Here is a 15,203-nt window from a genome sequence, read left to right as displayed (position 1 = left end):
ATATATATCACAAATACATATGTATTATATATAATATATTCACCAGTAAAAAAGATGTAACTTATAAATAAGAGTCTGAAAACGTGTCAGTTAAGAACTAGTGAAAAGAAAAAAGGAGTGAGAAGGAAAGGAAACTGCTTAAAAAGCATATATTGAACTTTATATATACTCTACTTCAAGATGAGATTCTCTAAATTAATACAACATCAATGCAAGATATTTTAGTACTAGTAAATAGAAGAAAGATAAAAGACAAATTATATAAAAGACAAATTATTCAAAAGACGTGGAAAGAAAAACTAATGGCTAAATTCGCTCTGTAAACATCATAACTAGAGAAGTAGAACCTAGAAAAAAAGAAGGAATAAAAGTATAAGAATGTTGTGGAGCTACAAGAAAAGTTCATGAAGCCAAACCATTTTTATCTAAATGAATATCAACCACAAATTAGAAATGACAAATTCCTGAATCTAATTTGCCCTAACAATGTCATGGAGTTTGGAATTACTAAAAATATAATAAATATATAAGATAAAAAACTAAGACAATGTTACTTCAGAGGATGGCCTTAAGGCATCAACAGCAAGCACTCTTAACAATGTCAAAGGTCAAAAGAAAATTTATAGAAACATTTAAACAAACAAAGTGAAGAAAAGTCTCAAACGCTTATTAAGATAAAAACGTGGGACTGGGGTTGTGGCTCAGTGGTAGAGTATCTGCCTAGCACATGTAAGGTACTGGATTCAATCCTCAGCACCACATAAAAAATAAATTAATTAAATAAAGGTATTGTGTCCATCTATAACTAAAAATAATTTTTAAAAAGATGAAAATGTGAAGAATTCAAAACTTTAAATTCCTTTATTATTGACATCTGCTTAGGTGCAGATAGGTATCTTCAGTACTCATTTATCTGACCTTCACTACAGTTTGATTAAGATATTTCAGTATTAAACCCATTACATGAATTTTGGTTTTTAGAAGTCAATATAATTAGGAATAAATTATATATAACTATTCCAAAATGAACAGAAGAATACACTCTTACACTTTAAGGGGAAAAAGTTGGTAGAAGAACAGCAAAACTTGATGTGTAGTAATTCTAAAAAGAGTTACTAACAAAAACAAAGCTAAGGAAATACACACTTCAGGAAGCCCAAACCCTTACTGTCCCATTCCACCATCCTCAACCCTACATGGCCTCAATTACCTAGTGGCAGGCTTCATTTCAAGACTTCATTCAACCCTCCCAAAAATTTTTCTTTTCATGCTCAGAAGAAAATATAGAATAAGCAAGACCAAAAATAAATAAAGAGTAGAGAAGGGACAAGTTATAAGGTGGCTTACTTACAAGCAAATGTAAACAGATGTTAACACCAATATTCTGTGATAAATTACAAATGTATGATGTAAAACTAGTGAAAAGAATACAAAGTAATGCACTCAGAAATATTACAGATGATTCAAATTAGAATTCTGAAAAATTCCAAAAAATTCTGAAAAAACCCACAAAGAGAGAAAAAGAACAAAAGGAAAAAAATAAAGGGGAATGAGTGATAGAAGAAGAGAGACAAGGAGGAAAAAAATAAAACAATAACAAAATGTCAGCCTTAAGCTATAGCATTTATATTTAGTAAATCATCTAAATACACAATTAAAGAGAGAGACTAACAATGGATTAAAAAAAGTCCAAAACTCACATCATATGTAATGATTCAGTAATTGATATAGTAAGAACACTAAAACTCAGTGAGTGAGTAGAATATTTTCTTCACACAGTTAGCAACTTTACACTGCACCATGCAACTGCAGAAAACATTCTTTTAAACACATATATTTCAAAATCTAACCAATTATTAGGTGGTATGGCAAAATATCCAAAGAAATAAAAAATATTTTTATTATATAAAGAAATCTATAAGAAAAACCAAAATAATCTTCATGTTGAAGGATAAAATTGTTTATTTATAAGTAATCCAAAAGGCCCAAGAAAAATTTGTGATAAAAATTAAAAATTCTTTTGGAATAAACCAAAACAAAACACTGTACCAAAATCATTAATCTGATGGAACTAAGATTAAAGAAAAAAGAGAAAGAAATTTATGGTTATAGAATTATCAAGAATATAAGTAACAAGAAATGTTAGCAAGGATGTAGGGAAAACGGTACACTCATGCACTGCTACATGAGTGGAACTACAAACTGGTGTAACCACTATGGAAAGAAGTATGGAGATTCCTCAGAAAACCTGGAATGGAATCACCATTTGACCCAATTATCCCACTCCTTGGCATATACCCAAAGGACTTAAAATCAGCATACTACCTATGATCTAGCCACATCAATGTTTACAGGAACTCAATTCATAATAACAAAGCTATGAAACCAACCTAGGTGCTCTTCAATAAATGAATGGATAAAGAAAATGTGGTATTTATACACAATAAATATTACTCAGCCATAAAGAAGAATGAAATTATGGCACTTGCTTGCCAATGAATGGAATTGGACACTAGCACACTAAGTGAAATTAAGCCAATCCCCCCAAAAAACCAAAGGTCGAATGTTCTCTCTGATATACAGATGCTAACTCACAATAAGCAAGGGAAGAGGGGAGAACAGAAGGTCACTGGATTAGTTAACGGGAAATAAAGGTAAGGGGGTGTTGGGGACAGGAAAGACAGTAGAATGAATTGAACATAACTTTCCTATGTTGATATATGAATACGCAATCAGTAAGCCCACATCATATACAACAAGAAGAATGGGAAGTTATACTCCATGTATGTTTGATATATCAAAATAGATTCTTCTGTCATGCATAACTAAAAAGAACAAGTAAAAAAATGAAAAAAAAAAAGAAACTATGGCCATAAAGGCCTATATAAGAAAAATGTCTGAATAATATGTGCATTCAATTCAACGAATTAGAAAGGAACAAAAAAGTAAAAATGAAATTCACAAAATGATCCAACCCTGACAAGAACTAATCAAGAAAAAAAAGAAAAAAAGGAACACAATATCAGGAATGAAAGACTTCACTAAAAATTCTGGGGACACTGAAAACCTAAGGCTGTTAAGACCAATCTTATGGTAATATGTTTTAAAATTATGCTAAAGCAGACAACTCAAAGTATAACATATCAAAAGTGATATATAAAACAAAAACCTAAAAAGCATATAACCTTTCAACTACCCGCATCAAGAATTTGAAAGTTCCTGCAGACAAATCCTAGGTGTATGACTTCTCTAGTAAGATCTTTAAAAATCCAACAAAGACACTGATCCTAGAATATACAAATTCTTCTAAGAAACAAAAAAAGAGGGCATAACTCCCAACTCACCTGACAAAGCTAACATAATCTTTATAGTAAAACTGTACAAGATGAGTGCAAGAAAAAAACAATCTCACAAACTCATTCACAAACACAGATGAAAAAATCCTAACAATCCAAACTGTATAGAAGAGAATATGCATAATGACCAAGTTTGGTTTGCACAAAAGGAAGCAAAGAGGCTCAACCAACTGTCCTGATGGGGTTTCCTAAAATTATAAACATCCTAAGAAAAGATACTCCTGGATCAGTCAGACAGTCAGAATGGCTGGTCGCTTCAGGGGCAAACTGACTGACTTTCTAATATTAAACCAATATAATTATTCACATTATCAGAATGAAAAAAAAAAATCACGTTTGCCTCAGATGCCCCCAAATTTAGAGTGTACTGAACTACACTCATAATTAAAGAAAATCCTCTTAGCAAACTGGGAATAGAAATATATTTCTTTGAATGATTAAAAAGTACCTACAAAAAACCTACAGAAAACATCATACCTAATGGTGACACGTCGAATGCTTTCACTTTGAGATCAGCATCAAGACTAGGATGCCCAGCTACCACCACTTCTATTCATCATTGTACCGGATGTCCTAGCCAGCAGAGTAAGACAAGAAAAATAAATAAAAGATATAAGAATCATAAAGAAAGACACTGAACTCTAATTATTTTCAGATTATGATGTGCACACAGAAAACAAAAGAATCTACAAATAAAGTAGAATTAATGAAAGTTTAACAAGGATGGTGGATATTTTCTAAAACTATGTAAAAAAAAATCAACTATTTCTACATATCAGCAACAATAAGAAACTAAAATTAAAGACAAAGACATTTTTAATAGCATCAAAAATGACTAAATCTAGAATAAAGATATGCAAGACTGATCAAAATTTTAAGATATTTTTAAAGACCTAAATATAAACAGAAATATCATGTTCATCGATTAGAAGACATAATTATTGTAAAGATATAGTCTCTCAAATTTATCTACAAAATAATCCCAATAAAATCATAGCAGACTTACCATAGAAATATACTAGTTGATTCTAAAAGTAATATAGAAATACAAAGAGCCATGAATAGCCTAGTTTCCTGAAGAAAAAAATGTAACTTAAAAGTTCTAGTAATCAACAAAATATGGTACTGCCAAAGGATAGACAAAAAACAGTGAGCAGAAAAGAGAGCCTAGAAACACACACATGCATGTATGATCACAGGATGTGTGACACAGGTGAAATGTCAAGGCAACAGTTAAAATGATGAACTTCTTAATAAAAAAGAATGGACACTTGGGTAGCCATATGAAAAGATTCGTATACATGATATCATACACAAAAATAAATCTCCAAGTAGAGTATAGATCTAAATATAAAAGACAGAAGAACAAAGTTTCAAGTAAAGGACAATATAGGAAATATCTTCATGACTACAGGTGAAGAAATCTTCACAAAGACACTCTAACAGGAAATATAAATTAACTGAGTTTGAAATTTCTGTTAATACATGTAAAAGTGAAAAAAGCAGCCCAATTAGAAGGAAAGATATTTGTGATAAGTCTGTTTAAGAATTTACATTCACAATATATAAATATCAAGTCATTAAATAAAGATCAAACAGAAGAACTACAAAATGTCTTAAGTAAGTAGTACTTCAGACACAGATTGATTTTTAAAAATCCATATGGCCAGTAAACAGGTGCTCAACCTCCTTAGTCATCAAGGAAATACAAATTAAAACCCCAAGGTCAACTAAACTGGAAAATGTCTACCAATACCAACTTCTATCAAGAATACAGCACAACAGAAACCCTCATGCAATGTCTTTAGGAGGAATAACTAATACAACCTGCTAAGGAAAACATTTTGGCATTATTAAATTTGAAGATACACATACTCTATGATTCATGCGTTCTACTTCTAAATATATTTCATATATATGGATGCTAAAATACCTGGATACATATATGTTAAGTACCATTGTTTATGAGTAGCCTAAAATTGAAACAACCCAAATGTCCATCAACATCTATTTTTATGAAAATATGGCATATCGATGTAATGAAACACTCTGCAACCGAAATCAACTATAGTCATGAACAACCGTATGGATGAATTTTAACACTGAGTCCAAGAAGAAAAAAAACAAAGATTACGCACTGCACAAAACATTTATAGAAAGCTCAACTAGAGAGAGACATATAAATACTTAAGCAGCAAAATATTAAAGGCAGGCAAGGGACTTATCGTCATACATATCAGGATATTGGTCACCTAGTAGGGAAGGGAGTAGGTCATGATCTGAGAAGGGTATAGGCAGGCAGCTTTAGGAGACCCAGCAATATTCTGCTGTTTACTCAGGACAGCAGTTACACAGGTATTACTCTCTTTTATATTGATTTATGCACTTTTCTGTAAAAAGTCTGATTCAGCTAAATTCCAAACAAAACCAAAAGGTAACTAAGACTCATCAAACTATTCTATTTAAAAAAGTAATACCCAAAATGCCCAAAAGTCTGTTTCAAAATTAAATCAAATGAAGTATAAAGCAATTGTTCAAATGCTGGTACAGATTTAAACAGATAAGCCTAGCTTTTACATGGGACCCAAAGTTGTTCTGTTCAGTTAAACATGATGGAAACAAAAAAATGAACATCTCAATACATTTAAATATAAAATGCTATTACAGGCAGACTTTAAGATGGCCTCCAAAGATCCTCGCCTCTTAGATATTCACACCCTTGTGTAAGTATGGAGTAAACCAATGAGTTTCCAATGTGTGGAAAGAAAAATGAGTCCAAAGTCTAAGACAAAAAAAGAAAAAATGCAAAATAACTACAGCACAATTTCACGTAGTAGATATAAAATATAAAAATTTATCATTTTTCCAGAGAATTTTCTATAGCAAAAAATGTTGAGCGTATACATGTTGGATTAACTTTTATATTACATTTTTAGCCTTATCAAAGGTGGTCCAAGGACCATGAACTTCAAAATCATGGGGCTTGTTATAAATGCAGATTGTCAGGATTCAAAAAGATCCCCTTAATGAGAACTTGTATTTTAACAACATCCTTGAGTGATTTTCATGCATACTGCAGTTTAAGAAGTACTACACTATAAACATTTAAACAAATGAATGACTAGATCCCATCTCCTCTCCCACCCAAAGGGGGAAAAAAAAAACCGCAGACACAAACAAATCTTAAAATCTTAAACATACAATGAAGATGTTTCCATAAACAGACATTACAATCATAATTGTTGACTTAGTAAAAGTTAAGAGTCACAAATCATGTTGAGTATTTAGCTATCATCCCTAGCAAAATCCAGGCAAATATAATCTAAACCAAGTCAGAAAAAGTTAAGAACAGGACACAATGAATAACCAAAAGTAGGGAAATTAAGTTCTGGCAATGCACACTTAGACTACATAATCATAATAAAAACCTCTCTCATATTTTTATTTTTAAAAAGAAAATAGTCAATAACACAGCACATAATTGTTTGCTTTTTTTCTAAAGAGTAAAAAATGCTCAAATTAGACAATTTTTAAAGTAAAAATACCACAGATTTGAGGTAGTTAAGACTTTAAAGAAAAAAATCAGATTTCAGAGTAAGTGTAGCATGCTAGGCAGATGACAGGATTCTGCCTGCTTGATTTTCCCATATTTTATACATATGTGAAATGAGAAACTTTACATTAAATTAGAACACTGCTTTAAAAGACTTAATATAAAACTTTTTTTAGCTACTTTGCATGACTTAGACTTTCCAAGTTCCAAATATGTGACCATGTTTTACTTATTTTCCCCACAAGCATTTTTTCTGAAAGAAAAACTACAACCCTAAAAGCTCTAATTAAATTTCCCTAAGTTTTGTTTTCATGATGAAGGGTAGCCTGCCATTTGATAATTCTATCATCTGTTTTTATAGCTTTAAGGTTTGTCATTAGTGTAAATTTTTCTGAAAACTTTTCAGCACATCTCCAAAGAAGAATTTAAAATAAATCAAATTGTAACAGTAAAACAACAAAGCATAAGAAAACTTCCTGAAAAGTCAAATATTCTTATTTAAATATTTCTGTAGCCAGACATATTTAAAGAAAAGTCAACAACAGTAAATAAAATAGTATGTAAAACACAAAATAATATACCTCTCTTTTATTTCTTCTTGCAACCTTGAGGAATTCCATTAGGATCTGTAGCTGAGCTGCATGTGACTCCTACAAAAGAAAATTGCAATTGTTCTTTTAAAAATATAAACTTTGAATTCAGGGTTACCAACATCAAGGAACTTTACGCACTCATTTCAATTAGTCTACTGCTTCTAGCTAAATAGTTTTCCCACTTGCTAGTTGACATTTCAAAAAGCAAACAATTTTTGATGAAAATAACTGAAATTAATTTTAAGAAACATGTGTTTTACATGTTGAAAATATATTTCTGGGGAATTCTTCTCTTCCCAAACATCAAGACAAAACTCATGACATAAAAATCACTTTTCCCATAAAAACTTCCTTTTGCAGGAGTAAGCATAATAAATATAGAGAAATTCATACCTTTCAAAAGCCAAATTTACCATTTGAGTATTATCTACTCAGTGGATATGAGAATTAATACATTTTTGTAGAAAACTTCAGTCAAAACCAAACATCTGGAAACAAAGATTTTTATCATAAATGGCAGGTGTGAGTGTGTGTGTGTGTGTGTGCACGCGTGCACGCGCAAATATTCCTAATTGGTAATTGAAACTAAGATGAAACAGATAAGTGACAATTATACGGGTTGACATTTACTATACATCAAAACATAAAAACACAATATTCATAATTTACTGTCAAAATTCACCAAAACAACCAAGTGAATCTGATAAATATATGTAAAAAGAATATCGAAAGCTAAAAACAGAGTAATTATAAGAGAAAGTTCATGACAAATATAATTTTTAAACGTTTATGTTTAAAAAAGAATTTAAAAATCTAGTGGAGTAATAGCAAAACAAAAATAAATATGAAAGACTAATAAAACTTCCATTTCTCTCATTATGCAACAGAATTATCTGGGGCATTTGTAAAAATACAGACAGGGTGAGATTTTAGAAATTCTAATTCTCTTGCTGTAGAAAAGATTCCAGGAATCTGTTTAATAAGGGTCCAGATGATAAAAATAAGCCCATTAAAATCTGAAGAATCACTAAGGTAAAACACATACTTAGAAAAAAGCACCGGTACTTCACACCCATTCCCCAAATTTATCTATCCTTACAGGGAGAGGGTGGAAACGTTTGCACTTAAAAGGATAAGCAACGAAACAGACCAATGAAAATTTTAAGTCAAGGCAAATAAGGAGAGATGAAGACAAAAATTGATAATCATACTAGAATATTACAAATACAAAACACAATTGAATAATGTTTAATGATTAAACCAATTTGTAAATCATGGTAACATGGAGATGATCTTTTTATATTTATTATGTATGAACAATTTGGTTCTTATGATTTTATTTACATGAGTACATCCTCCCAAGCACTGTGAGCTCTACAGTAGCTTTTCAACAGAACATCAAGCATGTTGAGGAAAGAAATGTTTCTACTTGCATAAGACTTTCCAAATAGAATGAAACAAGAGTGTTTTTTTGCAAAGTAGAATTATTATAGATAATGATAATGCACTATACATTTTTCAAAAAACTCAAGAGAATTTTGAATGTTTTTGTCACAAAGAAACCATAAATCTTTTAGAAAAGAGGTTTACTCTGATCTGAACATTACAAAAGGTACACACATATCAAAACATAAATATGCACAAATTTTATGTTGACTTTAAAATAAAACAAATAGAAATGTAAAAGCAAATTAAAAAACTGAAAAGCTTGTATATAGGAAGTTGATAGGGATAGGGAATGATGAAACTAGGGAATGCTAATGTTTGCTTATAAACCCTGTTTATAAATAACATTTGGCATTGTAAATTACAAATGTTTATAACTTCATTTAAGAGAAGGGAAAGAATATGGAAATAAGCAGCAAGGGGAGAGAGAAAGAGGAAAAAGAACTTTTCAGGTATGATAACAAAAGTCAAGGGTTCCGGGATTCCAACCCAAACATCCTACATAATTTTATGAGTGCATTCCCTGCTTGGCTTCAGATTCCCTATCAAAAAAAATGACCAGGTAACCTTTCTCAAACTAAGAGTCATTGTGTCATAACTCACATATCACAAAACAATTATTCAAGTGATATTTTTTCTCTGTATCAACACATTATTTTCCTTAAATCTAATTCAAAAGAAAAATTTTAAAGAATATTCACTTTCAGTTGCACAATCAGCAGCAGCCTCCAAGCTGGGTTACAAACCCATGGAAGAATGTACCAAGATCTTCCAAGAGTATATGTTGGGTACAGAAAGTTCCAGGAAATTTATCCCCAAATATTCAAACTTCCATATTTCTCTTTCCTACAAAAGATCTGCTTGCCAAGCATAACTCCACTTCTCTTAATATTTCTCATTTGTTCTTTACAAATTTAAGGGGGAAAAAAGCTATATTTTACTCAGCCAGAAGTTTATCTTGCTGCATGGTCCTGGGGCATAATAGCCCCTGGTACAACAAAACAAGACAATTTTTAAATATTGCTGTTTGGAAAAGTGAACAGCTCTAAAGAAAGACTAGGCAATGAATCCTCTTATATGTGAAGCAGTTCCCAATTCTGTGTGTTCAATATAGTAGAGGATATAAAACTAAAAGTATAGTAATGGAAAGAAAACTGAAAAATCCTTAATCACATTAGTAAATTAATACACTTTTCACTGTACTAGTTTTTTTTTATTACAAACTGATTTTAAAGGGAAAAAAATGAAGTCGAAAGAAGATATGAACAACCAATTAAAAATTATTAAAGAACATAAATACACCTGTTACAGTTTGGATGTGAGGTATCCCCCAAAAGATCAAGTGTGAGACAATGCAAGGTTTAGAGAGAAATGATTGGATTAGGAAAGCCTCACCCAGTGAATTAATCCCCTGGTGGGATTAACTGCAACTGAAGGAAGGCAGGGTGTGACTAAAGGAGGTGGATCACTGGGGATGTGCCTTTCTGGTATATATTTTCTATATGGTGAGTGGAGTCTCTGCTTCCTGATCATCATGTGAGCCGCTTCCCTCCACCACACTCTTCTACCATGACATTCTGCCTCACCGCGTGCCCGAGGAATGCAGCCAGTCATCTATGGACTGATACCTCTGAAACAGTGAGTCCCCAAATAAACTGTTCCTCCTCTAAAATTATCTTTGTCAGGTCTTTTAGTCACATTGGTGAAAAAGGTGACTAAAATAAAACCCCAAACAATTTAAGAATACATGTGCTTCAAAGCATGAGAAGAATATTTGTAAAAAGTCACAATAGTTCATAGAATGAATAACTAAAATTTGGAAGAACTAGTATCACAGTTAATACTTTCACAATATAAAACTGACATTAAAACAATAGGAACAGGGCTGGAGTTGTGGCTTAGTGGTGTTATGCCTGCCTGGCATGTGTGAGGCCTTAGGTTCAATACTCAGCACCACATATAAATAAATAAAAGATCCACTGACAACTAAATATATGAAAAAAAGGAACAGATCCACTTTAGATTAAAAGTGTTGCTCCTACAGAAACAATAACAACAAAAAATATATGAACTCAAAAAATATTATTATCAGAAGTCAATAAAGGAAAAGTAACCCAAGCAGTAATTGAGCCCAAACTCAGGTAAAATGCTGATTTAGACCCAAAAGAAATGAGTCTCATCCTTTCTTCCTGATAAAGAAAAAGTCAGACTGTTCAGGAAAAATACACAACTACTTTAGTCTCCATACCACTCATGAATGTAGAATAAATAGGATGACCTTTTAAAAAAATTACAAGACAGAAAAAGTAGTAGAAAAGCCAAATGATACAAAAGACCAACAGAAGGAAATTCAGATAATCTAGATGCTAAAATAAGCAACAAAGAACACTAAAACATTCCTATAAATTGTTAAAGAATTGAGAGGAAAAGTGAACAAAATAAGTGAAAGATGGAGAATTACAGAAAAGAAATGAAAAAAAATATAAATATTAGAAATGAAAAATATGTCTAAAATTTTACAAATTTAAGGAAAAACACTAGGGATAGGGGTATGGCCCAATGGTAAAGTACTTGCCTAGTCTCCCCCTCAGTTCCATAAAGAAGGGTATGGGAAGGAAGAAAAAACACTGAATGAAAACACTACATGAGGTTAGAGGCAGATTGGACACAACAAAGGAAAGGAAGAAAGAACTCAAAGAAAGCTCAATATGTATCATTTAATCTGATACACAGAATATAAATTTACCTAATTAATTTTGTTATATATTTATTTTATTTTATATTTTATTTATATAAATAAAAAAAGAACAGAGCATCAGAATTAAGTGATTAATGAAACTTGGTAACAATATGTCACTGAAAATCAAAAGAAAAAAGAAAGAGAACATAGTGCTAAATAAACAATGGTTGACAATATTCGAAAAGTAGATATTCCTATTCCACGATACCCAACCAGTATATTATAGAGAAAATGAAACCTAGGAATATCACAATCACACTGCTGAAAACCAATGTCAGAAAGAAAATCTTAAAAGTAGCAATAAAGAAAAGGGGAGTATTATCTTCAGCAGAGCAGTAAAAATGATTTCTGATTTCATCGAAAACAAAAGAAGCAAAAAAGACAATGAAAGTATCGTTAAGTGGTAAGTGAAAATAAGAAAACCTCTAGGCTTCTGTATATAGCAAAACAATCAACTTTACAATAAATAGTAAAGAAAGCTATACAGATAAAAGGAAAATGAGCCACATGGAAGCCCAGATCTAAGAAAAAAATGAAAGGGTAGATGAAATTTTTTTAATCACATCTTCAAAAGACTATTACCTGTTTAAGACAAAAACAACAATATTTAGCAGAGCTTATAACATAGTTTGAACTCAAAAAAGCAGGTTGGCAATAAATTATTTTAAAGCTTCATGTTTTCCTTTAAAGTGGTATACTAAATATTCAAGGTTGACTATAAATATATTGTCCTTGAAGTGGTATTATAAACTCAAGACTGTGAAGAGAAAAAGACATTTTGTAAACTTTACAAGAACCACTAAAAACAAAACAAACTATGCAAAAAATGGAAAAGACAGAATGGCTTACTAAAATGCAAAACTAAAATCTTAATGATTTCTATAAAAGGCGAAACATAAAAAACAGAATAGAGAATAGATGGAAGAAATGGAAAACAAACACCATGAAGTAGACTCAAACCCGACCATATCAATAATATAATAATATTAGAGGATGGGATGCAGCTCAGTTGTAGAGGACTTACCTAGTATGTGTAAGTCCTGGGTTCCATTCCCAGCACCACACACACACACACACACACACACACACACACACTATATGGACTTGAATTGCATTTGAATTAAACAAGCTTATTGTGTTTAAAAGAGAACAGAAATAAACCATATGTAGTGTTAAGATACACAAGAAATAAACCATATGTAGTGTTAAGATACACACGTTATAAGGACAATGATGGAACGCAAGTGAAGGATGAAGAACAAAACAATTATAAGGTGCTATTGATGTATCAATATCAGATAAAATAGACATCACAACCAGGACTGTTTCTAGCAACAAAATGATACATTTCATAATGCTAAAGCAAATAATTCATCAGGAAATGTAAGGATCCTAAATTACATACATGTAATAACAGTTTCAAAATACATGAAACAAAAACATTACAGAATTAAAAAGAAAAGCAATCAAAATAACTTTAATATACCTCTACCAATAGTTGATAAAGAGGAAAAAACGATTTGTATAATATTAACCAACACTGCATAATATTTATAAAGCACTAAAACAAATTATTTTCAAGTGCAAGTGTCACATTTGAACAAAACAGACCATTTCCTGAAAAATCACAATCAATTTCAAAGAACTAAAAGCAAATAAATCTCTTGGCCAAAATGGCAGAAGAGGAGCTAAGATTTTACATTCCTACCTTTAGTAAAGCATCAGTTCAACTATATGAAACATTAGCTCTCAAAGGACCAGAAATATCATATGCTCCCAGCAGCCTGAGTAAAAAAATCTAAAAGTACACAGAAATCACACACCTGCAGAGATTGTGTGAGCCATAGGGCAAAATTAGTTTAGACAAAAGAACTGTTCTGGTCTCACTTAAAAACAAGTTTTAAGAGATGCAAATTATTTCCAAATAACTACATATCAGAACAAAGCTCAGATATGTACAAAGGAATACAAAAAATCCAGTACAGAACAAGGTGAAATTAATTATTTCTGGTATCCAATAAATAAATTAATACACATGCAAAGAGGCAGGTAAATGTATCTCAAAATATGAGGAAAGGTCAACGTACATAAGCAGATACAGATACAGATAAGAGAAGACAAAGATCAAAGCATCATTTTAAGTAAGCATGTTCTAGAAGTTAGATAAAACAATGAGCATGTTAAGGAGAGAGATGGAAAATCGACAACATCACTGAACCTGAAAATAACAAGAGAAACTATCCAAAATGAACCACATAGATGAAAACTAACAAAAATAAAATTGTTCTTTAATGTCTGCGAAACAACTTCAAACTAATAAACATGTAATTGAAATTTCCATGTGGAAGAGGGAATAAAAAATATTTGAATAATGGTTAAAAGATTTCTAAATCTGAAGGAAACTATAAACCTATATATTCAAGAAGTTCAAAGAATCCCAATAACTAGAAACAGGATGGTACATCATAATGGAACAAAAAAGAATGAACTGAGAGAAATTCCTTCAGAAGACCATAGATAAGAATAAAAGTAGCCTGCTCATCTGAAACAATGCAAGGCAGAAGACAGTGAAGAAACATGTTTTAAAAAATCAACCTAGAATTCTACATTCATACAGAAGTACCTTTCAAACACAATGGTCAAATAAGGACATAAATATATTGAAGTATTAATTTGTCACTAGCAGACATGCACTAAAGCAATATAAAAGGATGTCCTTGAAGCAAAAGAAAAATGATAACAGATTCAAATGTGATATATATGAAGTACCTGATTGATGCCTTCAAATGCTGGAACTCTCCCTACAAGGTAAATAGGGTTAGCTCTTGCTCTCTTGCTGCTTAGTATAGTTTTATCAGATCTGTAAATCTTTTACTTTGCATTCATCTGCTTTATAGCTTACAAAATATTCTTGCCAGTCTCTTCTCCCATTTTCTTTGGTTTTATCATCCCTTTTCTACTGTTATTTTCATAGTTTCAAAAGGGAACAAGATAACTGCATATGCTCAATCTATCACAAGTTTCTCCCTTTATTACTGTGAAAATATTTACTTAATTTATTAAACACACACCCAAAACAGTCTTGTCCACAGTCCTTAACACCCCATCCAACACACAGCATATGTTAAAAGAAAACTGTCTAAAATCATAAGGGGAACAGGCCGGTGGCAGATGCTTGTAATTCCAACATCTCAGGAGGATTTCAAGACTGAGGCTAGCCTGGGCAACTTTGTAAGACAATGTCTCAAAATTAAAAAAAAAAAAGGTCTGGGGATATGGCTCAGTAGTTGAGTGTGCCTCAGTTCAGTACCCAGTACTGGGAAAATAAAAAAAATTTAAAAAGAAAAAACACAGAACTTACCCCCATCTCTAAGGAACACCCATTCTCACTGGCAAAACCTCAAGACTCTTTTCCCTACCAAAATATTCCCACCCGATTCAGCAGTATTCAGATCCAAACTAAATGAATCAGAATCTACCCACAGAACTTAAAATGAAGTTTAAAAGGAAAGACG

At 31.5% G+C, this 15,203-nt stretch overlaps 1 protein-coding gene across 3 annotated transcripts in view; it reads right to left on the bottom strand.

Annotated features, from left to right (window-relative positions):
* Cop1 (COP1 E3 ubiquitin ligase) overlaps window positions 1-15,203 on the bottom strand; it is a 187,859-nt gene that overhangs the window by 138,908 nt on the left and 33,748 nt on the right. For all 3 annotated transcript variants that reach the window (XM_047520152.1, XM_047520153.1, XM_047520154.1), the window contains one exon: window positions 7,491-7,559. In XM_047520152.1, the coding sequence (XP_047376108.1) occupies window positions 7,491-7,559 (69 nt within the window). The remainder of the gene's footprint in view (window positions 1-7,490; window positions 7,560-15,203) is intronic.

This window comes from Sciurus carolinensis, chromosome 12, assembly GCF_902686445.1.
Source record: "Sciurus carolinensis chromosome 12, mSciCar1.2, whole genome shotgun sequence".
Taxonomy (NCBI): domain Eukaryota; kingdom Metazoa; phylum Chordata; class Mammalia; order Rodentia; family Sciuridae; genus Sciurus; species Sciurus carolinensis.
The sequence above is the reverse complement of the archived record's forward strand: the minus strand, read 5'-3'. Positions and strand labels throughout refer to the sequence as shown.